Here is a 25,894-nt window from a genome sequence, read left to right as displayed (position 1 = left end):
GTCCATATAAAGTAAACCGCCCGTCGTTGAGAATTTCTCAACCAATGTAGGACTCTAACACACGCTAACGCTTCAAAAATTGAACATCACATTGACATAAGATATATGAAAAATATATTACTAGCTAGATATAACAAATTAAAATACATATATAAACCAAATATAATACAAATTTGATCAAATAAGAGAGAAGTAAGAGCTAACCTGAAATGCAGTAACAGCAAACAACTCAAGGTTTGATATATTTAAAGATTAAAAAAAAGAAAACTCAAGGTTTGATATTGGTGAGTAGTGATTTAGCTACTAAAGTTATATACTAGTATCTCTTGAATGGTCTGCTCATTTTTCTATGAAGTAAACAATGTTATGTGAGAGAAACACAAAAATGGAAATTAAAAGCCAAAAAAGCAAAAATGTAATGAGTGAGAAACACAAAATAGAAATTACAAGCCAAAAATGTAAGAGTGAGAAACACACAATAGAAATTAAAAGACAAAAATGTAATGAGTGAGAAACACACAATAGAAATTAAAAGCCAAAAGTAAAAAAATGTAATGAGAGAAAAACACAAAATGGAAATTAAAAAGACACAAACTGTTCGGATAGTTATGTCTGTTCAGAAAAAAGACACAATGTTTCGAATAAACAGACATGACTCTTCCAAAGGATACACCTTTTTGGATGAACCATTGCCACCTTTTGGAAGGAGAACTTTATGACTATATAAACCTGCATTTTTTCCATAGGTTTGGTATGAAAAACGTTCTGAACATACAAACTCTTCTTGTCTTAAAAAACATTCCGTGTGAGGTACCGCTACAGTTGGTTTGTTTGGCCATTTTATCCTGGGAGGAAGATTCCACAACCTAGGGTACAGTGAGGGAAATTATTCCTTAAGGACACTCCATGAAGTCGGGGGACTTGGCCTTCAAAATTTGTTTCATCTCATTTCTGAAAATTAACATACTTCTTGGATAGATTATTCGTAATTTTGTGTTGAAGGTGTTAAAGAGCTTCATAAGTATTCTTGTCTTAGACTTGAACTTGTGTTGAAGTTATTGTTGCTTATATAAACAACAGTGAGAAACACAAAATGAAAATTAAAAGCAAAAAAAGAAAAATATGCCAACCAAATAAGCCCTTTAAAGAATGTATTTTTTTCAATAAGGGTATATTTGTTATTTTTTCCATTGTTTTTTTTTTTTTTTTTTGAGAATTAGGCACTGGGGAAGCGAAAACGGGAGAAGGAATTAATAAGATGGAGAATCGAATCCTAACCAATAAGGTGAAAATTGTAGTCAGCTAATTGAGCTACTAAAATTCTTCAATTATCAAGACTTTGAAATTGTGTTTTAACTTTTCTTAAAATATGAGGGCATTTGCATTGTCACGTCCCAAAATAGTATCTACGCATGACTAGCACCCGCTGTCACTATCCGTCGAGAGAACCACTCTTCCTTACACTTCACTAGTTAATAAGCACTATGATACAGTATGTGCAACTCCAACGCACCAATAAATAGCGAATAATAATTTAACAAAAAAAATTCATAATCAAACTTAAATTCAACAATTGTTTGAGAACCAATTCTCTAGCCCAAATCTCACACTAAGACCATGGAGCATCTAAAATAGAGTTACATGAGTTCAACTTTTGGGCATGCAAACCCAATGAAAAGAAATATACTCTAAACAACTAAAGTTGAAATGAAAGCCTCCACGAACAATGTGAAGGCTCGCCTTAGCAATAGAATCCTTACGAAGTAACCGTCACCCACTAGTTTCCCCTTGCGTGGTAGTACTTACAGCCATGTAAGTAAGGAGTGAGCTATATATAAATATAACTCAGTAAGATACATCATCGACTCGCTACTTTAAGTATTCTTGGGACAAGTATAGAAAATACAACAACACCAAGAAGATAAAGTATATGTGGCTGGCCTTGAAGACCGTCGATTTTGCCAAGCACACGCTCGTCTCAACACATGGACTGGACATATAAAAATATATTTTAAAAAAAAAATTGAAAAGCAAGCACCCAAAGCTTAAAGTCCCACTTAATTACCTCGCTAACAACAAACTTTTTACAACCTTGCAACACGTAGAACACCAACCAAATAACCATCAATAGCCTCAATCTATAGAAAAATATTAATTATCGATATTATTATGTTATTTGCAACCAAGTCTCAGTACTCCTAATTTTTAAGATTAGAGCTAAATCTTAATATCTCACACCTTAACGCATGAATTAAAGAAAAAAATTATCACTTTCCAACCTAACCTCTCAATTATAATCTTATATCAATTAATTACCTAACCACTTGATCTCGTTAGCCAATAGTATATAATACACTCTACTGTCCATCCAACACGCCACTAATACAGATAATGTGCATATTTGTAGTAAGTACTCTTTATCTTTCTTTCACGTGCATGAAGTTAACATGTTCAAAATCAATTAGTATCCAAACACAATCACAAGTCGTAAAAGGAATATGTTTCCTTTTCTCTCTCCACTCATTGTTCAATCACTATATTATCATACTGTTTTCTTTTTCTCTTCAATCAGTACCTAATCAATGGTCCATTCAATTCCTTTAATATCATTAGAACCAATCTTCTCAAATACTAATTGTGCACAGTTTCCACATTAAACAATCACGAACAAGACTCAGACCTTATAAATATTGTAGACACCAATTTTATTCATTGTTAGCTCACCTAACCACACACCCTCATCCATGTAATTATACCCCATAAAAATACAAAAAATAACAAATCTTATCTCAACCAACTCACTACCTCTACCCCTACCCCCACCCCACCACCCCTACTGGTACCACGTCACCACCTCCTTACGTTTTTGGATTCCTTTTAACCAAATACACTAACAACAAAATGGAAACAGACGGACCCACATCATCATCATAATCACATTCTCACATAGAAAAACCATAACAAAAAAAAAAAAAAAAAAAAAAAAAGAGAGATCATCCATCATCTTCTCCACAATTCTCACTGACCTTCACTCACAAGACACACTCACAGATCATATTCACACAACACTACACAGCACACAGACGCACAAGATACTGACCAAAAAAAAAAAAACAATATTCAAATTGACACACAATTCACAATTCTCCATATATATGGCACAGACACCATCATATATACGCAGACCCTCTCTCACCGGCCGAAAAAGACTCACACCCAGACACAATTTCCCTCACTCACCGACCCAGATACACTATACACACATGGGTTGAGAAAAAGAATAGAGGAGGTGGAGATCGAGATAGTCGAGAAAGGGATCCAAAGGGAGAGATTGAGCTGACTGGAGAGGATAAGAGAGAGAGTCACAGAGAGAGAGAGGAGAAACGAAGAGCGAGAGATTGGGAGAGAGATGCGTCGAGAACAAACAAACAAAAAAAAAAAGGAGAAAAACGGAGGGATTTGAGAGAAAACGGGTAGATTCAACCGTTTTCCGGTGAGTTATTTTGTCGGAATTGGAATCGTAATACCCGAGGGAAACAGTTCTGACGTGGCAGAAGACGACCACCATCTTGATTTCGCTGAGGTTCATACAGATTTTCAAATCTGTCCGGTTGAATTCTATATCGAGTTTGGCGTTTTGTTTGCCGTTGAGGTACGAATCGGGTTTTCGGGCGCGGTTCTATCTCCGCGTTATTAAAATTGACACTTGAGGTCCAATTCTTCGACTCCCTCTTTTCGTTTTATTTCTATTTAGTGCATTGGTGTTATGATTGTGCGTTATTGATTATAAAGGCTTGATGTTGTTGATGTTATGATCATGATGTTTGGTAATTCGACTTTCGTGGTTGGAGGAATGAATTTGATCATGCTTTAATGGTGATTATTCAAAAGAAAGTTGGGGGTGGAATTGAAAATTGACGAAAAGGTTGGATTCGAATTAAGTTTGATTGATTGTTGATATGAAACATGATTGAATTATGATATGGTGAAATGGATAGGCAATATAGGTTCGGTTAGGCAAAATTTAGAAATGATATTTTGGTTGAATGTTGGAATGTGCATGTGAATGTTTCTTTCTAGTTTATAGTATTTAATTCAAATGTATTCATTTAGTCGAGGAATGCCCCGAGACACATTGTATTTATTCACCGGGGAATGTCCCGGCGTATTATGTTGGCGGAAGACGTTCGTGATGAAGGTCCGAGACACCGGGTAAAGCGCGGGAGTGTAGATAGGATTAGTGTAGGTTAGATAGGATTTATTTTCGCATTTTTTCTTTATTTTGGATGGTATAATTTGACTGAACACTATACTTTGGATTTATTTTGTTTCGTGTGTTTGAATGCTTGTTTATGTGTTTTTTTGTGTTTTATACATTTTTAATGTCAAAAATAGTCGGTACACTCCATCAAGCGACCGTGGTCGAACCACGGGGTCGAGGGGTGCCTAACACCTTCCTCTCGGTCAACAGAATTCCTTAGTCGGAACCTCTGTTCGCGGATCAGTTATAGAGTCAAAACCGTTTTGAAAAGGATTTCCAAAGGTGACTTGGCACACCGGATTATGTCAAGTGGCGACTCTGAGTTTTGAATGTAAAAATAATCTTTTTCAGAACAAATCTCCAATTTTGTCACTTTGATAACAAAAACCCTTTCGAACTTAAAAATCTATTCTTTTTGGAGTTAGAAAAAGGGGTGTGACAAATATGATGGTTCATCGGTGCTGCTCGCTAATATTATTCTAAGTCGCTGGCTCATTCCCTTCCAAGAGTAAAGAGATTAATTACCCTAATTATTTTCTTCTCTACTCCTCTAAAGTTGTTGCTACTTCTGAAAATTGGAAAAAAAAAAAGTTTATCCTACCTTTTACTCCTTAATCAGAACGTGCGTTCACAAGAATAAAGGAGAGAGTTTTGTCTTTTTGTTTGATCACTTTAATTTTATTAATTAATACTAATAATATAGAATAAATTATTCATTAAAAATTTGGGTATTACAGCATTGAATTACACATTTTACACCATACAACCTAATCCGTCGATTTGACATTCTTAATTGGGTGATTACATTTTTATATATTATTATCTTATTGCAGCTAGCTAAGAATGTGATATAGTGGTCAATGATGCACGAAGGTCTCATTTTTAAAAGTCAAGCAAAGATTTTATACGCCCTGCTAGCATAGACTGGTTTCATTGTCCCGCTCTAGTACAATCCTTTTTTCAATTTCTTCAAACCTTTCTGCAAAATGGCTCGTCCGCCTTTTGTATTTTCCCAAAATCTATACGGTAGATTTATAGTTTATATTAATGAGTGAAAACACAACAAGTCAACAAGTTTATAAAGAAAAGAACAACATTATGACAATATGACTCATCAAATGTTGTGACGAACACATTGAAATTTTCAGAAGGATTTCATAATGCGCTCAATCCTTCATGAATAACTCTTGCCATTGTTAAAGTTCAGGGCCTTGGACGCCCTTGAGGTGTATTGTATCAATTGTGGTCAACCTAGTATGTGACATAACCTTGCTATGATTCTAAAGTTTCCTTAATTAGCATCTTTGATTGATATGCTTAAAATTAAACTAGTTAAATTTCATTTTTTATACTCAAATTAATTGCATCAGAGACCAGCTATCCTCGTGAAGATAATAAGACTTCATTTAAAAAATAATCAAGTAATTCATTCATTTCTTACATGCTTACCTCTCCGATGACACCCCTATTTTTACCACCCAATCCCCGCTAAGAGTTGGTTTTAGAGAAAAAAGTATTTTTTAAATTAAAATGACAATTTGAAAAGAATTATTTATTTTACAAAGTCGCCACTTAAAATTGAGTTTGAGACATCCCTCTTTAATGACTTATGCTTGACTTAATAGTTATGTTGCTTTATTTACCTAAGGATTATAGGATAAATCGTGACTTATATTTTCTGTTGAGGGGCATAACCATTAACCACACACATAATCAACCTCAATATATTTTTTTTTTCTTTTTACTAATCCGTGTGTTATTTTGATCAATTCTCGCCTATGATTATTAATATAAATTCTGAGCTTTTTTATTTGTTGTTAAAAATCCGCTAAACAACTTATAATTCAAATAACTAGAATCCCATATAGTTACCATTTCAATCAGAGGCAGAGCCAGCCCTTTGATTGAGGGTTCATCCAAATTCCTTCGACGGAAAAATATATTATTTATACATGATTAAAATTATTTTTATATATCTATAGTAGGTGTTGAACTCCTTTGACTAAGTTTTTTTTCCAAATATTGAACCCCTTAGTTGAAATTCTGCCTCAAGACTTGAGTAAAATATACCTTGAATAATCAATTGCCAGATTCGAACCAGAACTCATAGTAATCATAATAATCAATTGCCGGACTCGAACCGAAACTCATAGTAACCATAACCCACCGATAATATTAAAATCCATATCATAACAATATAAATGTCTAAATAATCATTCATTAATCTTAATTAAGAAAAGGATAAATTCAAGGTTTTGCAATTAGCTTCACATTCTAAAGTAATAGATGCTATATTATGCTAAAAGATAATTTTTCAATATTTATTAGAACGGGGCCCTAATCCGAATAAATAAGACAGTTTATCTAAATCAAATAATATGCATCTACAAGTATTTATTCAAAGCTAGCATAATAATTACAATTTCGGTATATAAGCTCAATCTAAAAGTAGGTAAACCTAGCCTACCTGGACGCCAAAGCTAGAATATCTGTCCGCGAAATCTCCCAATAATACTAGTAGAACCCGAGCTTGAAATAATTGATTCGGATAATTAATCTTTAATTTGATGCTCAAATGATGCCAAATTATTTTAGCCAATAAATCGATACTACCAAATATATATATATATATATATATATATATATATATATATGCGTGGTATATGATTACATATAAGAATACTAGTACTAGATTTGCCTTTTTAGTTAAAAAAAAGAAAAAAAAAGATTTTCTCTCTTTATGGAAAGACACTACCAAGTATGTCTGTATAAGAAAAAAGATAGGACTTAATCAAGTGGCACACGTATGGCTGTCATCAAGTAAAATGTTGCTATCCACATATCAATTTCCACGTGTGGTGGTCAAAAACCACAAGTGATAATTTTCTACACTGCGTATATATATTCGGGTATTGCCTAAATTCGTGGTAAAGTAATTATAATATTTTGAATATACCATATTTAATAAAAAATTATTTCTAACAAAACCTATATTATATAATAATAATATTTTAATATTTTTAAATTTACTATCTCCGCAAAAAATATTAATAAATCACAAAAAAATCTATTATAAAATAATATAAATATATCATCACTTAAAGAATTTTATCAATATCAAAAATATTCTAGAAAGGTACTAATTTATATTTCTACCAAATGTCAAATTAAATTAAATAATCCACGATACATTTAAATAGTACTAAAATTATATGAAAATACAGCGAAATGACCGTAAGGGTTATTACAACATCCACTACTTAAAGGACTTTCGTCCGCGAAAGTAAAAGATAAGGCCATACCTGAAGGCTCAAACAGGTAGGGATACTGGGCGCGCATATCACACTCGATCTGCCAGGTAGCCTCCTCAACTGGACGGTGACTCCACTGAACCTTAACTACCGGAATATCCCTGGAGCACAACCGCCTAACATCCCTCGCCAAAATAGACGTTGGCTCTTCTATAAATGCCAGTCCCTCATCCAACTGAACCGAGTCCTACTGAAGTACGTGTGACTCATATGGAATATACTGCTGCAACATAGATACATGAAACACCGGGTGAATGGCTGAGAAGGCAGGTGGCAATGCCAACACATAAGCTACCTCCCCAACTCTCTGTAGGATCTCAAAAGGTTCAATATATCTAGGGCTAAGCTTGCCCCTCCTCTCGGATCTCATCACGCCCTTCATAGGTGATACTCGAAGGAAGACCCTATCACCAACTCTGAAACTCAATGGACGATGTCTGCAATCAGCATAACTCCTCTATCTGCGCTGAGCCGCTCGTAGCCTATCCTGAATCACTCGAACATGATCCAACGAATCACGAAGCAAATCTGTGCCACGAGGTCTAGCCTCAGAAGTCTCAAACCAACCAACAGGAGATCGACATCTCCTACCATACAATGCCTCAAACGGGGCCATCTGAATACTCGAGTGAAAGCTGTTATTATAAGCAAACTCTGCCAAAGGGAGAAACCAGTCCCACTGACCCCCAAAATCCAACACACAAGCGCGGAGCATATCCTTTAGAACCTGGATAGTCCGCTCTGACTGCCCATCAGTCTGGGGATGAAAGGCTGTACTAAGGTCAACCTGGGTCCCCAACTCCCCCTGAAATGCCCTCCAAAATCTAAAAGTGAATTGAGAACCTTGGTCAGAAATAATGGAAATAGGGACCCCATATAGGCGAACCACCTCCTGAATGTAAACACGAGCTAACCTCTAGGCACTGTAGGAAACTTGAATGGGGATAAAATGTGCAGACTTGGTCAATCGATCCATGATGAACCAAATGCTATCAAAACCACGCGATCAACCTACGAAATCTATAGTAACTCGCTCCCATTTCCACTCGGGAATGGGTAGATGCTGAAGCAATCCACCAGGTCTCTGATGCTCAACATTTACTTGCTGACAACAAAGACATCGAGCCACAAACCCTGCTACATCTCTTCGCATACCACTCCACCAATAATGCTGCCTCAAATCCCTATACATTTTAGCTGTCCCAGGGTGAATAGAGTATCTGGAGCTATGAGCCTCACGAAGAATCAGCTGGACCAAATCTCCAACCTTTGGAACACAAATACAATCGTCAAACCTTAAGACACTCTCAGAATCTAGGGTAGCCCGCTGAGACTTACCCCTCAACACCTACTCTCGAAGGCTGTGAAGCCTGTCATCCTCGAACTGACGTCTCCGAATCTGCTCTAACAAGGTGGATTTGGCCTCAACACTAGCAATGATTCTCCGAGGGTCAGAAATATCTAAACAAACCATCATGTTAGCTAAGGACTGAATGTCCAAAGCCAATGGCCGCTGAGAAGCTGAAATGAAAGCTAAGCTACCCATACTTACTGACTTCTGACTTAAGGCATTCGCTACCACATTCGCCTTGCCCAGATGGTAGAGAATAGAGATATCATAGTCTTTCAGTAACTCAATCCACCTGCGTTGCCTTGAATTAAGCTCCTTCTAGGTCATAATATACTGAAGACTGCGGTGATCAGTAAATATCTCACAACGGACCCCATACAAATAATGCCTCTAAATTCTAAACGCAAATACTACCACTGCCAAATCTAAGTCATGAGTGGGGTAGTTGCGTCCATGCACCTTCAACTGCCTCTATGCATATGCAATAACACGGCCACGCTGCATCAAAACACACCCCAACCAACACCAGATGCATCGCAATAAACAGTAAAACCCTCGCCCTCAACAAGAAGAGTCAGAATAGGAGCTGAAGTAAGCAAATTCTTGAGCTTCATAAAGCTCACCTCACAACTCGCAGACCACTGAAACAGAACCTCCTTCCTGTTCAATCTAGCCATAGGGCTGCAATAGAAGAAAAAACCTCAATGAACCGCTTGTAGTAACCTGCCAACCCAATAAAGCTGCGAACCTCAGAAGGTGACATAGGCCTAGACCAACTACGAATATCCTCAATCTTGGCTGGGTCCGCCATAATACCGTCCTTGGACAGTACGTGCCCCAATAAAGCTACAGACCCAAGCCAAAACTCACATTTTGAGAACTTGGCATAAAGCCTGTGGTCTCTCAAAGTGAGAAGCATAGTCCTCAAATGCTGCTCGTGCTCCTCCTTACTCCTCGAATATACTAGAATGTCATCAATAAATACTATCACGAAGGAGTCCAAATATGGCCTGAACACGCGATTCATCAGATCCATAAAAGTTGTTGGAGCATTGGTCAACCCAAAAGACATCACCAGGAATTCATAATGACCATAACGAGTCCTGAAGGTTGTCTTAGGGATATCCGCAGCCCTAACTCTCAACTGATGGTAACCGGACCTCAAATCAATCTTAAAAAACATCGACGCACCCTGAAGTTGATCAAACAAATTATCGATGCGAGGTAGAGGATACTTATTCTTCATAGTAGCCTTATCCAACTGCCTGTAGTCGATAAACATACGCAAGGAGCCATTTTTCTTCTTCACAAACAAAACTGGAGCACCCCAAGGTGATACACTCGGTCTGATAAATCCCTTACCCAGAAGATCCTGAAGTTGACTATTCAGCTCCTTCAACTCAGTAGGAGCCATACGATACAGAGCCATAGAAATAGGTCGGGTGCCAGGATTGAGATCAATAATAAACTCTACATCACGCTCAGGAGGAAGGCCAGGTAGGTCCATCGGAAATACATCAGAAAACTCTCGAACAACAGGGACAGAGTCAAGTGGGGAACTCTCAATACTAACATCCCGGATATATGCAAGAAAAGACTCACAACCCCTCGATATCAGTCTCCCAGCCTAAATGTATGAAATAATCCCCGTTGGTGTGCGGCTAATAGAACCCTGCCACACAACTAGGGGTATGCCAGGAAAAGCTAAGGTAATGATCTTAGTAAAATAATCCAAGACCGCAAGGTAAGGAGACAACCAATTTATGCCTAGAATCACGTTAAAATCTACCATATCTAGGACAATAAGGTCAATATGAGTATCAAACTCCCGAATAGTAACCAAATAATATCTATATACCCGATCACTACTAAAGAGTCACCCACTGGGATAGCCAAACGTAACGGCACAAATAAAGACTCCAAACATAAACCCAGTCGTGATGCAAAATAAGTAGAAACATATGAAAAGGTGGAACCGGGATCAAACAAAGCAGAAGGTGGCTGATGGAACATGGAAATCGTACCTGTGATCACAGTATCCGAAGCCTCAGCCCCTGATCTACCTGGAACTGCATACAAATTACCTTGTCCACTACTAGACTGGGTACCTGTTCGAGTGCCTACCCTACCTCCCTGCAGACCACCTCTAGAACCCTGGGAACCACCTCTATGACCCTGTATACCACCCCTACCTAACGGCAGAACTAATCTGATTGGCTGTACAGCCAGAACTGGAGGCTCAATCATCCTATGCCGAGGACACTCACGGGCGAAGTGACCAATAACTCCGCAGTCATAACATGCCCCAGGCACCCTGCTCTGACTAGAAGGTCCAGCGAATCCAGAATGACCACCCCTACATGACGATCCTGACTGAACAACCCTCTGCGGCTGGCTGCTACTCTGACCACTGGAACTACAATAGACTGGCTGACCCCTGTCAAATATCTAAAGCGATGCCTGAACTGGACGACTAGGCTGACCCTGATACTGAGAAGGCTACTGATGAGGGTACTGAATGTGAAATCCTCGGCCTGAGGACTGTGAACTACTGCTACTACCCTGGTAGCGTGGTCTCTTATAGCTACCCCCTTGGGCCTCATGATCAATCTTCTCTATGGAATAAATATGCTCGGCTATGTCCGAAAAAGACTTCCCTGAAGTCACCAAACTCTGTGTAGCTCTACGGAGTGACAATCTCAATCCCCTAACAAAGCATCGAATTCGCTCATACTCCGAATCCAAAATCATAGTGGCGTGTCTGGCTAACTCATGGAATCTTGCCTCATACTCAGCCACCATCATAGAGCCCTGTCTCAATGTGATAAACTCATCCCGAAGATGCTCACGCATACTACGAGGCATATACTTCCCCAAGAAAGTCTCGAAGAACTGAGTCCAAGTCACTGGTGGAGATCCAGTTGGCCTGGAATCAAGATAACCTGTCTACCACCTCCTCGTTGTCGTGTCGAACTAATAAGAAACAAAGTCTACTCCTCGTTCCTCAACCAGCCCCAAATTTCAAAACCGTTGCTCACAACTAGATAGGAACTCATAAACATCCTCTCCCGGGGTCCCGACAAACCTGGGTGGAGTCAGTCTAAAAAATTGACCCAACATCTTCTGCTCCTCTGTAGACATAAGTGGCTGGGCTACTGCCGGCTGTGGGACTACTGGTGCTGGCGGAACCTCTACCCTAGGCGGCGTTGCCGCTGCCTGTGCCCCTAAATCTACACCACCCTATCCTGCTGGTTGAACTCCCACGATCGGTGGACCAACAACTAACCCCAATAACTGAATTAATGTATCCCGAATAACCGAAGAAGATATAAAGCCGGGTGGAGCCTGGGCTGCCCCCGGCCCACCTGCTGATGTGGTGGAATACCTGAAGCTATCTCAATCCTCGGAGCTATAGCAGGATCAGGTGCTGGAGCCCTGACCTGATCACGAATAGGGGTTGCTGCTCTACCCTGCCCCTGATATTTGGGTCGACCTCGGCCCCAAGATAGAACTCTAGAAGCGGATCTGTGGTCCTGACCCCCTGCTCTCGAACCTCGTGTCCTAGCCATCTGCGTAAAGAGTGAATCAATAAAAAGATTACAACTTAACCAGACTCAACGCACAAAATAGATTAAGAAAATAAGATTTTTTTTCCCTAAAAATGCTCTGTAGCCTCCCAAGGATAGGATACAGACGTCTCCGTACCGATCCGTGGGACTCTACTAAACATCGGCTCCAGGACTAACAATACCAGTGTGACCTAAGCTCTGATACCAACTTGTCATGACCCTATTTCTTAAATCGTGATGGCACCTACCTTATCCCATCAGTAGGCAAGCCAAACCATAGCCCGGAATGATAGGTAATGGGCTATTAGGCAGAGACAAAATAAAAGATCGCATATGATAATAACAACAACCTCAATAATAGGTGAAAACTAAGAAGAAAGCATATGTATTATATCAAAACGAGAGGAGAAAAAAGGACCAGCTATACAAATGAATCCCTCCCAAGACCTGATAAGGTCAGTACTAGAGCCACTACTAACGGGTACCTAGAGTACTAGACAAAAATCTAAAATATACACAAGTAGTCTCGAGTGAAAAAGACTAACTAGAGTAGATAGAGGAGGATCAACCTCAGACGATAGTAAGCTCACCCCGCTCTAAACCAGTACTGAAAGGTAAGAACCACGTCAACGTTGACTACTAGTACCTGGATCTGCATCAGGAAAAAGATGCAAAAGTGTTGTATGAGTACCAAAAACAACGGGTACTCAGTAGGCATCATCGGCCGACTGAGCTTAATACAGAAAAGGTGTAACTACAATGCAAGGACATAATCTGAGCTATTAGTAAATAGGGATGGAAAGGTAAACAACTGCCAAACTATGTAACGGCTGTAAAGGAATAAACTTATGCAATACAGAAAAAATAATGATGTAGTAATAACAAATAAATCAAACATAACCTAACTGAGCCCTCATAAGCCCGCCAGGCACACTGAAGAAGATAATTAATCCAACCGTACCCCCATAAGCCGGTGGGACACACAAGTGATGAAAGTAAACATAAATAATCAGATGCCGGACTCGAACCGAAACTCAGAGTAACCCCAACTATAATCAAATGCCGAACTCGAATCGGAGCTCATAGTATCATAATAATCAATTGCCGGACTCGAACCAGAACTCATAGTAATCATAATAATCAATTGCCGGACTCGAACCGGAACTCATGGTAACCATAACCCACCGATAATATTAAAATCCATATCATAACAATATAAGTGCCTAAATAATCATTCATTAATCTTAATTAAAAAGGGATAAATTCAAGATTTTGCAATTAGCTTCACGTTCTAAAGTAATAGATGCTATATTATGCTAAAAGATAATTTTTCAATATTTACTAGAACGGGGCCCTAATCCGAATAAATAAGACAGTTTATATAAATCAAATAATATGCATCTACAAGTATTTATTCAAAGCTAGCATAATAGTTCACAATTTCGGTATATAAGCTCAATCTAAAATTAGGTAAACCTAGCCTACCTGGACGTCAAAGCTAGAATATCTGTCCGCGAAGCCTCCAAATAATACTAGTTGAACCCGAGCTTAAAATAATTGATTCGGATAATTAATCTTTAATTTGATGCTCAAATGATGCCAAATTATTTTAGCCCATAAACCGATACTACCGAAAATATATATATATATATATATATGGGGTATATGATTACATATAAGAATACTAGTACTAGATTGCCTTTTTAGTTAAAAAAAAAAAGATTTTCTCTCTTTATGGAAAGACACTACCAAGTATGTATATATATAGATGTATAAGAAAAAAGATAGGACTTAATCAAGTGGCACATGTATGGCTGTCACCAAGTAAAATGTTGCTATCCACATATCAATTTCCACGTGTGGTGCTCAAAAACCACAAGTGATAATTTTCTACACTGCGTATATATATTTGGGTATTGCCTAAATTCATGGTAAAGTAATTATAATATTTTGAATATACCATATTTAATAAAAAATTATTTCTAACAAAACCTATATTATATAATAATAATATTTTAATATTTTTAAATTTACTATCTCCGCAAAAAATATTAATAAATCACAAAAAAAATCTATTATAAAATAATATAAATATATCATCACTTAAAGAATTTTATCAATATCGAAAATATTCTAGAAAGGTACTAATTTATATTTCTACCAAATGTCAAATTAAATTAAATAATTCATGATACATTTAAATAGTACTAAAATTATATGAAAATACATAGAAATCACCGTAAGGGTCATTACACAATTTCATAAAATTTTGTTTCTATTTTTTACTACGTCTGTGATAGGACATCAAATATGCAATTACTACTTCTATCCTACAAAATATAAGAATCTTATATATATAACTCCATGTGCTGGAAAATACCTGCATCAGGAACAAAAAACAAATATACAGAATCAAACTTTCAAAACCGAAATAAACACAATACTATTAAATCTACGAAATAGAGATAATTATTTGAACAATTTCATGTATTAACTAAAGATAAGATAAAGATCAGACGTTTATACGTGCAAGAAGTTTTCACGTATCATTTCAATTTTACTCTAAATTTAACTATATAAAATTATGAACGTTTAAACACATGTGAAACTTGAGCAACTTCATGCATAATAGCGATGTTACATAATGAAAGTCGCTACAAGCTTCAGATTTTGAAAGTTGACAAATAGCTAACTTTCAAGAGCCATGAATATGAAATCTTTTGGAAAAGTTAAATTGCTAAATCAAAAATATAATTAAGAAATATTAAAATTACTATCTTATTTTTTTAAATTTAAATCAAAAGATTTTGTTTTGTGAATTTCTTTTCATAATAATGAAAACAAAAATAAAAATAAATATAAAATTTTTTAAATCTTAAATTGTGACTCTATTTTATAATTTTTCAAATAAAATCTACTAAAAATGAAAAATAAAAACTACAATAAATATTTGACAAAAAATAATTTTTTTATGCTAAAAGTAAGTATAGTAAAAGTAAAAGTGAGGGGAGGGGAGGGTCAAAATTAGGTGTCCTGCTGTGAAGATAGTTTTTCCATAATTCTGCTGGCTGAATGTTGAAGGAATGGGTTGCACCACTTCACCTTGATCTCCTTTAGTTTTTTACATTTCTTCAGCTCAGCGGGGAGCTCCTTCAGTTTCTTACATTTCTGCAACTCCAGTCGCTCAAGGCTGGGAAACGGCCCTCTGAAGAAAGAATCGAAAGAGCGCTTAACGGACCATACCTCAAGGTCTAGTGTATCTAATTTCAACAAGTTAAGACGGGGAAAATCACCAACTTTCATCACCCAATGACTACCCTCAATCGCGTTGTTCTGCAATTTCAGGACCTTAAGATTGTGAAGTTGCCTCCCAATAATTGATATTTTATTCCATGGCAGGCGACACCCTGAGAGGGTCAACCTTCTGAGGCTTGAAGGGAATTTCAATTCCCGCCAATGGAAATCTGGAAAGAGAGCGGGACCATCGCCAAATAGCTTGAGAGAGACAAGTTGAGGTAGAAGGTCCAGTCTGGGAAGCAGTCTCTCTTGGAAAAGACAGATGCATTTCAGTTTCTCAAGACGTCGTAACCTTCTCAGTATCTCTTCTGAATCTTTCGAGTAGCTTAGAATTGGAGTCGACATTGTCCTCAGGTTGGACAGCAGCTTCCCTGAAATTTCTTGTCTATAGGCAGGGGCACCAAAAGAAGCACAGCTGTCTATACGCAAATGCCTCAAATTTCTCAGGTTCCAAATAGCATCAGGTAGTGCAACTTCTCCCCGTAATCCTATTGTAACAAAAGTTTCCAATCTCTGGAGGCTGCCAATGGAAGACGGCACTGAAGTCACTTCTCCCCGAACTTCTAAGTATTTCAACAGAGTCATGTTTTCAAGCCCAACTGGAAAGTCATTCCCCACATTTACACTCCCTAAATCCAAAACTCTGAGAAGTTTGAAGTTGTGATACAGAGATGAGACATGAGACCGGGGAAAATCAGATCTCCTGCCAGTTACCACCAGGCTGCGGACAAGTGGACCAGAAACTTCTAATGAAGTATTAGCCCACCAATTAGATGAAATGAGCAGCCGGCGATGATCACATGTTACGGAGACTGGGATATTGGAATCAGCACCGCGATGATCAAAACCATCCACAGTAGAGACTTCTCCGTAACCGTCCATCAGCCGATAAACATTTTCCTGTTTGGCTTTAGCTAAGCAAAATTCACTTATCAGGTCACGGACTCTACATGATTTCACCCGATCCTTTGAGCTCTTTTGCTCCGCCATAATAAGACCTCTTCCAATTAGGAGCATTAGGTAATCCACTGCCACATCCTCTAAGCTCTTCCCTTCGGTTTGTTGTATTAATCCTTCTGCAATCCACAACCTGATCAACTTAGATGTCAGAATTTCATCATCCTGTGGGAATGCTCCGAAATAGAGGAAGCAATGCCTCAGACAATCTGGTAAACCCTGGTAACTCATTCCAATAATACTGGACAAATCTTGGTCGTTACCACCAATCTTGGTTTGGTCTAGCGATTTTTGTACTTCTGTCCAATGCTCTGCTGTTTTCTCTGCATTAGCAAGAATACCAGCAACCAGAATTATTGCAAACGGTAGCCCCTTAGTTTTCTTGGAAAGTTGCTTCGCTAGTCCCTTCAGCTCTGGAGGACAAGATTCTTGTTGGAAAATCTTCTTCTCAAGTAATATCCAACTATCTTCTTCTCCAAGAGGTCGAAGATGATGTATATTATGTAGTTGAAAGCCTGCTGCAGTATACTGAGCCACATCATCTGATCGAGTTGTCAAGAGAATCCTACTTCCTGTGCTATCATCCTTTGGAAGGGATGCACTCAAAACATTCCATGCTTCAGCGTCCCACACATCATCCATTACGATGAGGAATCTCTTTCCATGTAGACGCTCGACCAGCATTTCCGGCAAATCAGAAAAGATCCTTCCATCAACTGTGTCATTATGCCCAGTGATATCACGTAAAATCTCAAGTAATAATTCTCGATTGTCATAGACCCGAGAAACAGTGAGGAAAGCACAAATATCAAAATGGTTGGAAACTCCAGGATCATTGTAGAACCTCTTAGCAAGAGTTGTCTTACCAACTCCAGGCTTGCCAACAATTGCTATGACACTTAACTGACTAGATCCTCTTGTCAGTTCATCAATTAATCTGTGCCTTTCGTCCGTAAAGCCCACCAGTTCCTCCTGCTTAGCAACATTTATCATGTCTCTGGAGGGCATTGTCAAATTAACAACCTTCGGCTCAGTAACATACCTCATCTTTTGGTTAAACGCCATGACCTCCCTTCTGATTCTCTTCATTTCTCCAACAGCATCAATAAGAGAAAGTGAATGGTTGAATACAGTGCCGTCTCTTAGCAACAACGACTCAATGACATATTCACCTCTGTACGCAGCAGTCATTAGTTGGGTTGCAAGATTCTCTCCACAATTTTTGAGAAAAGAACTTAGGTATTCCAGCTCGTCAGCAATTCCCAGTGCACGACGCTTCAGGCAATTGACTGGACCTGCCTGCTGGTCAAGTAGCTCTCTAAAATTTCTTATAAAACCCAGGTAATCTATCCTTATGATATTAACCTCAGGCAATGTCAGTGGGATGGGAACTCCGATCTCCGACTTAAGGAGCTTGATCTTTTTGATTAGATCAACAAGTGTAGTTTCTGCTTCGACAAGCTTGTGCTCTTCCAGCTCGTTGAAATCAAAGAAGAAAAAGATGGTACATCCCACCTTAACAGCCAGATCTTGAATATGGGTGAACTGACCTTTGAATGTCAAACTTTCTGTATAGTCCTTGAAGGAATGAGCATCAGAAGTGCTGCTCCAATCTCTTATCTTTCCCAAGAGAACTTGAATTGGGTCAGCTTTTGGATCATCCGACTCCGACTTGTCACTCTCAATGAATTGATTTGGCGGGTCCTTAGCAAAAGAACTGAGGAAGGTGAGTTCGTGGTGGAGGACTTCAAAGTTAACCTTCAACGAGTCCATCCAAATTTGCTGGTTGTCTTGTAAATCTACCAGACAATCTTGGAGAGTGTCTATGAAGGATGCCAAGTCTGGATCTGAAATGTCAGTCTCTGTTGTCAATCGACTCAATGCTCCGAGGACTCCCATGTAAATCCTTCTGATGTCTGGAGTGCTGGGCTTAATTTTCCGCGTCAGTTCCGTGAGCTTGTCCTTGATGGAAATTGTACTTTTTCCATCTTTTGGATCAAACGCACACATGAAAGGAATACATGCTGCTTCGATAGCTATCCCTTCAGTATGATTGGTGAGATCTTTCAGCTTCTCCTGGTCGATGCATCGTGTAGCTACAAAGCTAAGAAGATTTCTCAAGAACCTTAGCTTAGTTACAAATGGTCTGAGTTCTGAAAAAGTGGAAGGGTCCCGATAGCGAAGCAGATCCTTCAGATTGTCAATCAGAGAGTTCATGAACTCCACCACCATCAATGCGTCCGGTACATGAGGAGAAGACTTTGCAACTTTGATGTAAGCCTTTTCAATCTCTGGCTTGAGAAGTTGCACGTGATGCAGTACTTCAGCAGACCGCTGATCCAATTCTTTGGCTCTGTCTTCAACGCTCTTCAGAAGAATGGGTTGGATGTGACTTACTGCATTTCGTGCCACAACTTCTATTTGCAGTAAGAGAGCTTCCAAATTCCCATTCTCCCTACAGTGTTTTGCCGTCCACCAGAGAAAAGTTCTCAGGAAGCCCAGCTCCAGTTTAAGCATAGGGATCTGGGATTCTTTCGAGGAAGTCAGGCCCGGAGTGCTCAGCAGGCGGACCAGATGATTCAGGGAATAGTTAACACCAGTGTATGCCATTGTAGTGCGTTTGCCTGTGTCTCTATCTCAATGTTTGATGTGTTGGAGATAAACCCCCATCACAGAAATAGTATTCGCTGTAATAACAACGGAAAAATAACTGTCAGAATTACTACACACTCAAGAAAAAACAATCTTTTTTTTATTTTTCCACTTCACTAGAATATCACTCACACTCAACTCTCTCACTTTTCGCAACTACTAATAAGTTCTTGTTTTTGTTGGTGTGTTGAATGAGGAGCTTAGACCTCCTATTTATAGTAAAAGCTGCCAAACATTCAACCAATAGGTGTGGACGGTGGACCCCTTCATGATGGAGAAAAATAAAGCTATTAAAATGAGCCTAAATACGGGTTGGATATAAGATGAAATTAAAATTGTGGTTACAAATGGTAATAGTAGTATGCTCGTATTGCTTAGATTAAGCAGGTCATGTGACCCAACCCGATGCCCAAAGTAAATTTGGGCGGGTCAAATGAGTCATGACCCAACCCGGTTTTTAATTCAACCCATTTTAATTTTTTATATAATTATCTTTTTATTCCAATATTGATGTCTAACAAAACCAAAATATTGACTTGCCATTACATCATTTTATGCCCCTCAATACCATACAACTCCGGCAACTGGCGAATAGCACAACTGAAGTTGGCTGTAGAACTGAGAAATGGCTAAATATACGTGTGTTGACGACACCTTGAGGTGTTTTGAATGGATGGAGAATTATAGAAAATTGGCTGATCCTGCCACAATCAATTTCCTCAAAATGAACCTAAGATTTCTGAAGGTATTTCTGATATCAGCAGAAAAGTTGCCTACTGAAGATACTTCTCCGAAAGATCTCATCAGTAATGTACAAGTTTGGGTCCAAAATGCTGGAAAGGCCATCCAATCACTTTGTGCCAATGCAGTAGAGGAAAGCAAGGTTACCGAGGTATGGCATGGAAAAATCGAGAATCTCACCTCGAAAATCAGCACATCTTACAGATCTGTTTTACAGTTGGATGCTAGAGTGAGCGCTGGTTGTTTGGTGGAACTGATCGACTCAGTGTTAAACAATCTGAATGATCTGCTAGGCCCCGAGACCAAACAACCTATTGACTACCAAGAAACAAATGGAAGTTCTTGAAGTGAAGTTGCGGTTTCTACAGAATTTTGCTTGGTTTAGCTCACAAAGTTGCATCGAGCATCACAAGTTGGAAGATCTCTTGAGAATAATTGAAGTTGTGGCAACCACTGTGGCGTGTGTCTTGTTCCAGTGGTTATTCAAGGATATGGATACAATAATGGAAACCAAGTTCTCTCAGGTCCTGGTGACAATTCAGGTCATTGAGCCAGAGTTGAGGTACGCATACTTCAGAAGCCTGAAACTTTCGCTGCCATCGCAGATGAAGGCAAATATTCCCATGGTAGTTGCTATTGGCTTTCTATGCTGTTTCCACAGCGATCTCAAGGAGATCCTAAGTCCCAAAGCATATCTGATGGCTTCTGCAAGAGATCAAGTGTGCAACCTTAGCGAGGAGCTGAATTTTGTGATAGCATTTCTGAGGGATGTCCGAAAGATGGATGACAGCAAAAGCGCAAAGGATCTCTTGGCACATACCAAAGCTATGACAACAAAGACGGCGCATGTCATCCACTTGCTTCTTGTAAGAAGCAGGAATGAAGTCAAGTCAGCCCTTTCATATTCTTTGATCTCCTAAATGAGATCGATTTCATTAAAAAAGAGATGATTACAGATAAGTATCTTGATCTCTGGAAGTCAATAAGATCAAACCTGATTCCAAAGGTTAATTCATTGGGATTAATTGATTTTCTTTTAGGAATTATTAATGTGGTCCTTGATAACAAGAATGATTCAATTGCTTTCGTTGGTCATCAACTTGAAATAGTCAAGACTGAGCTAGTGTCCCTCAGATCTTTACTTCGCGTCAATGATCTTAAGACAGATATAACTGATGTGGTACACGAGGCAAAACATGCTATCGGCTCTCTTATCATACGGGAAAGTCCTTGTTGGCATTGTATGTTACAGCTCTCAAATGTTATAATAAAAATTCAGTCTGTCAACAATAAAGTGGCTTCTCGCTTTGTTTGCGATCAGATTCTTGAGATTGGGGTGGGCACTAGTGCACAGAATTCGGATTCTTCATCAGAAGTACATATGCCTCCAGTGAAAAGTGAAATAGAAACAAAGGCTACAGAAGTCTGATGGCAATATCATCTTTTTCTCCTTTCATTCTTCAACAGAAGTACATGTTGCTTTCTTCTTGTCTAATAGTTATTTAATTTTCTGGTAGTTTAGTCAGATGTCTGTAATGCATCATCTACCAATATTCTAGCTAGCTGTGAAAGTTTGAATCTGTACTGCTAATAAAAGATCATTCTCGCATCCAGTGATCGTAAAGTAAATCCTCACAACTATACAATTGCCAAAGGTTGTTAACGCGATTGGTCATATTAAAATATATTAGAGAAAGGCCAAGACTTTAAAGAAATATAATCACTCCATTAAACAACTCCCGGATGCCCGGTCTAAACCCCAGGGCATGCACGCCCGGACACTTTCCGGTCCTTGCAGAACATGGACAATCTATTTGGAGTCCCAACTCTAATATCATTTTAGAATAGACTTGGGCTTAACTCAACCCTAAGGTATCGTTTGGTGCACGGGATAAGGCAAGATATACAAGGATTGAGGTTGAGATAAGATCTATACTGCTTTTGGTAGATAGTATAAATTTATCCCATCTCTCACGTGGGTTAAAAAAATAATAAAACATACCATCATATAGAAGTGTCTTTTGAAAACACATATGTTATGTCATCCTTCAGTTATCTTTAGGAAAATATTTTCAACCAGTAAGTTAGTTTTCTTGCTCCAATTAATACTGTGACATTATTATTGTTTTCAAATGATATATTGTGTCTTTTCTTCTTTTTCTTTTTCTTTTGCTTTTGCTTTTCCTCTTCCTTTTTTTTTCCCCTTTTCTCTTTCTCTTTCCTCCTCTTCCACCTCACAGTCCCAACCCAACCTAAAAATTATTGGCGTCAGATCTCCCTCTTCCTCACCACCTAGGGCTTCTTCAGATTTACATATTTCCTCGATTTTACACTCTATTATTGCAAAAATATTATGTTGAATCTGTACTGCTAATAAAAAATTATTCTCGCATCCAGGGCTGTAAAGAAATATAATTACTCCATTTAACAACCCCCGATGCCGGTCTAATCCAAAGGCATGCACGCCCTGACACCTTCTGGTCCTTGCAGAACATGGACGATATATCTGGGGCCCCACATCAAAGACATACCATGTTTAAATGGATATTGGGTCTAACTCAACCCTAAAGTGTCGTTTGATGCACGGGATATCCCAGGATTTGTTGGATACTGCATCTGTTACTGCAACAGTATTCTAGAATAATTAGTTGTTTAGTTATAGGAAGAGTCCTTAGTTATTTAGTTATAGGAGGAGGAGTAAACAACTTTATTAACGTGTCTATATAAAGACTCATAATTAATAAAATTTATATGAGAAAAGTTTTTTCAATATGATTTTATTTTCTATTGTTTATTTTCCTCTTTCAAAAACCCTAACAGGATTAAATTTGAGATAAGATCTATACAACATTTGGTAGATAATATAAATTTATCCCATCTCTCAAGTGGGATAAATTGGAATAAGATCTATACAACATTTGGTAGATAATATAAATTTATCCCATCTCTCAAGTGGGATAAATTGGAATCCCACATTGGTTGGGAAATCAACTAGTGGTCTGCTTATATGGACTTGGGCAGTTCTCCCGCAAATGCTAAACTTTTTGGGTTGAGTTAAGCAAAACATACAGTAATATAGAAGTGTCTTTTGAAAAACATGTAGGTTATGTCCCTAATGTTTTAACACCACTATAACTGTTGAGGATTGGATTGACTTTGGTATGACAAAAGTCATCTTTCAGGAAAATATTTTCAACCATCAAGTTTCAATCAAAACACCCTTCAATTTGCTCCAACTAATACACCCTTCTATTAGCTACTATCTGGATGGTTGTTTCTGGTGACCGATATCGATCCAACACCAGCGTGATGCTCTATTTGCAACGGGATGAATCATTATAATGGTAATACACTTCACGGAAGAAAAGACAAACACAAGAGCTAATGATCTAAATTAGCTCTTCAACATATAGACCTAGTTCATTAAGGACCGCCAAGGGCCTTTATGCCAAAAAGACTTTTTATTCAAACTATTTTGTCAAATACCTACAAGTTTTAAATTTTTTGCCAAATACCCACTTAATTCCACCTCACCACCAACTTTTCCAACTTAACAATTTCAGCTCCAACCTTTATAATAATTCACTTTAACCCAATATTTCCAACTTAATAAATTCACCCACAAGTTTCTAATTATACACTTCAACCCACTCCATCATCCACCACTATATATATAAAAATAATATCTAGGTTTCCAAAAATATTAAAAAAAAATAATTTCAAAAGCTAAAAATAGAAAGTGGTTATTTTTCCCACCAAAAAGCTTCGATTCCGGCCACTTTTCCGGCGTTATTTTCCGACAATCAGCTGTAAATTAGTCCACAAACATCATAAGCTTGTCCATTGCATCCATTGTTACCCCATTTGTTTCCTATCTTCTCAAACACACTTTCCACCATTGTTAAAAAGCTTTAAATCACTCACATTACTCAAAACCACTTTAGAAAGTGCATTACAGCAGCCCAGGCGACTCTATGTTCATTTCATTATTCCATAAACCCAACAATCATTGATTACAAGAAATATTTGCAATTTCAAGTATCTGTACGGAAAATTTGCACAATCATCGACCCGTCCTCGCCAGTCATCGACCGTGCATACAATACGACATAGACCGTAAGCATAATCTACCATCGACCGAAGCTTAATTCTAGGATGTCTATTGTAGTATTTGTTCTGGTTTCTGGTGATTTCATAGGAGAATGGGTGGAGACTTCGAAATATTAGAAATGGAGATCATTTACCAAGGTGACAATTCCCATTACTGTTCGCCGCAACAGTTCGTACGGTGAATTTGTTGCAAGCGTAATGCAGAGCGGGGATCTAGATTGCGCACCGAGCGACGTGGTGATTAGTTATGTAATGCATTCGAGGGAAAAGGTGAATCCTGCGATCATAAATAGCAATGTACGTGTGCTTACGTACATAACGGATGCTGATGCAGATGGCTTTAGGCCAATTTTGAGGATAAATGTGATTGAGAGGTCCTTTGAAGGACCGCTGAATTCATCAGCACCCCCACCGCGGCGCCCGACAGTCGACGATGATTTGATCGACGACGATTTGAATGATTACGAGAACGATGTCGATGATACAATTAATATGGAAGATTATTTTATACATATGGAAGACTTTTCATCGGACTCGCAAGATGATTAAGAAGACCGTGAAACAGAATCATAAGCAGGATACTCCTTCACCAACGAAATCAATTTCTGTTATGGTCAAACATTCATCGATAAAAAAATGATGAAAATGCAACTAGACGCAGCAGTGGCGAGGCATTCTTTTTATTATTATATGGAGAAGAGTTGCACAAAATTGATGAAGGCGCAATGCTTATCTCGTGGTTGTGGCTGGCTGTTGCTGGCAAAAAAGTACGACACCTCAGACAGATTTCGCATATATAAGTATGTCGGGATGTACACGTGCGGCGTTGAAAACGCCACCCAAAGGCACAAAAAAGTCTCATCCGAATTGATTGCTTCAGTATGCGTAAATTATTTTTGGGATGATAAGGGTCCAAGCATAAGAGAAATATAAGGAGTTGCGTTGCAACGCAAGCTATTGGATGTGTTGGAAAGTAAGTGTAATTGCGAAGAACATCATTCGCGGGACACCAGAGTACGGATATGCTTGTTTGCCGGCTTTTCTCCACATGGTGGAGTTATTGAATCCTGGGTCTTCTTACTCTATCATGGTAAACCGGATGGATGGATCGTTCGTTTACTACTTCTTAGCATTCGGAGCTTGCATACAAGGATATTCCCACATGAGAGGTAATTGCCGTCGATGGCACATATTTGTATGGCAAGTACGGGGGCGTTCTACTGAGCACTGTTGCACAGGACACCGAAAATCATATATTTTCGATTGCCTTTTGTGTCGTCGATAAAGAGAACGATGCTTCTTGGACCTTCTTCTTCCAGAAGCTGAAGTCTATCATAGAAGATGAACCAGATCTATGCGTCATCTCTGACAGGTACATTAGCATCATCAATGCCTTCTCCCGTGTATACAGTCGTGGACATCACGGACTTTGCATGAGGCACCTCGCTGAAAATCTTTGCATAAATCAACACTGCGGAGAACATCTTTGTCTATTGTACACCGCAGCAAAGGCTTATTCCTTTGATGAGTTTAGCGATAATTTTGTGGAATTGAAGATTAAATGCCCCAAGGCAGCTCATGTCCTTAAAAATGTGCTTGGTTTTTAAAAATAAAGTAGAGCACACTTTCCGGGCAATAGGTACGA

The 25,894-nt window shown here is 38.4% G+C and overlaps 1 protein-coding gene and 1 long non-coding RNA gene across 2 annotated transcripts; both read right to left on the bottom strand.

The window, feature by feature from the left end:
• Positions 1 to 12,863: 12,863 nt before the first annotated feature.
• Positions 12,864 to 14,102, bottom strand: LOC124887670. Its single transcript, XR_007045513.1, has 2 exons — positions 13,978 to 14,102; positions 12,864 to 13,144 (listed from the first exon to the last, which is right to left on the bottom strand). It is a non-coding gene; the product is annotated as an uncharacterized LOC124887670 (long non-coding RNA).
• Positions 14,103 to 15,516: 1,414 nt separating this feature from the next.
• On the bottom strand, positions 15,517 to 19,356 carry LOC107843877 (putative late blight resistance protein homolog R1A-3). Its single transcript, XM_016688284.2, has one exon. The coding sequence runs from the start codon at positions 19,354 to 19,356 to the stop codon at positions 15,517 to 15,519; it is 3,840 nt and encodes a 1,279-aa protein (XP_016543770.2).
• Positions 19,357 to 25,894: the final 6,538 nt, after the last annotated feature.

The sequence above is a fragment of the Capsicum annuum genome, chromosome 10 (genome assembly GCF_002878395.1).
Source record: "Capsicum annuum cultivar UCD-10X-F1 chromosome 10, UCD10Xv1.1, whole genome shotgun sequence".
In the NCBI taxonomy this organism is placed as follows: Eukaryota; Viridiplantae; Streptophyta; class Magnoliopsida; order Solanales; family Solanaceae; genus Capsicum; species Capsicum annuum.
The sequence above is the reverse complement of the archived record's forward strand: the minus strand, read 5'-3'. Positions and strand labels throughout refer to the sequence as shown.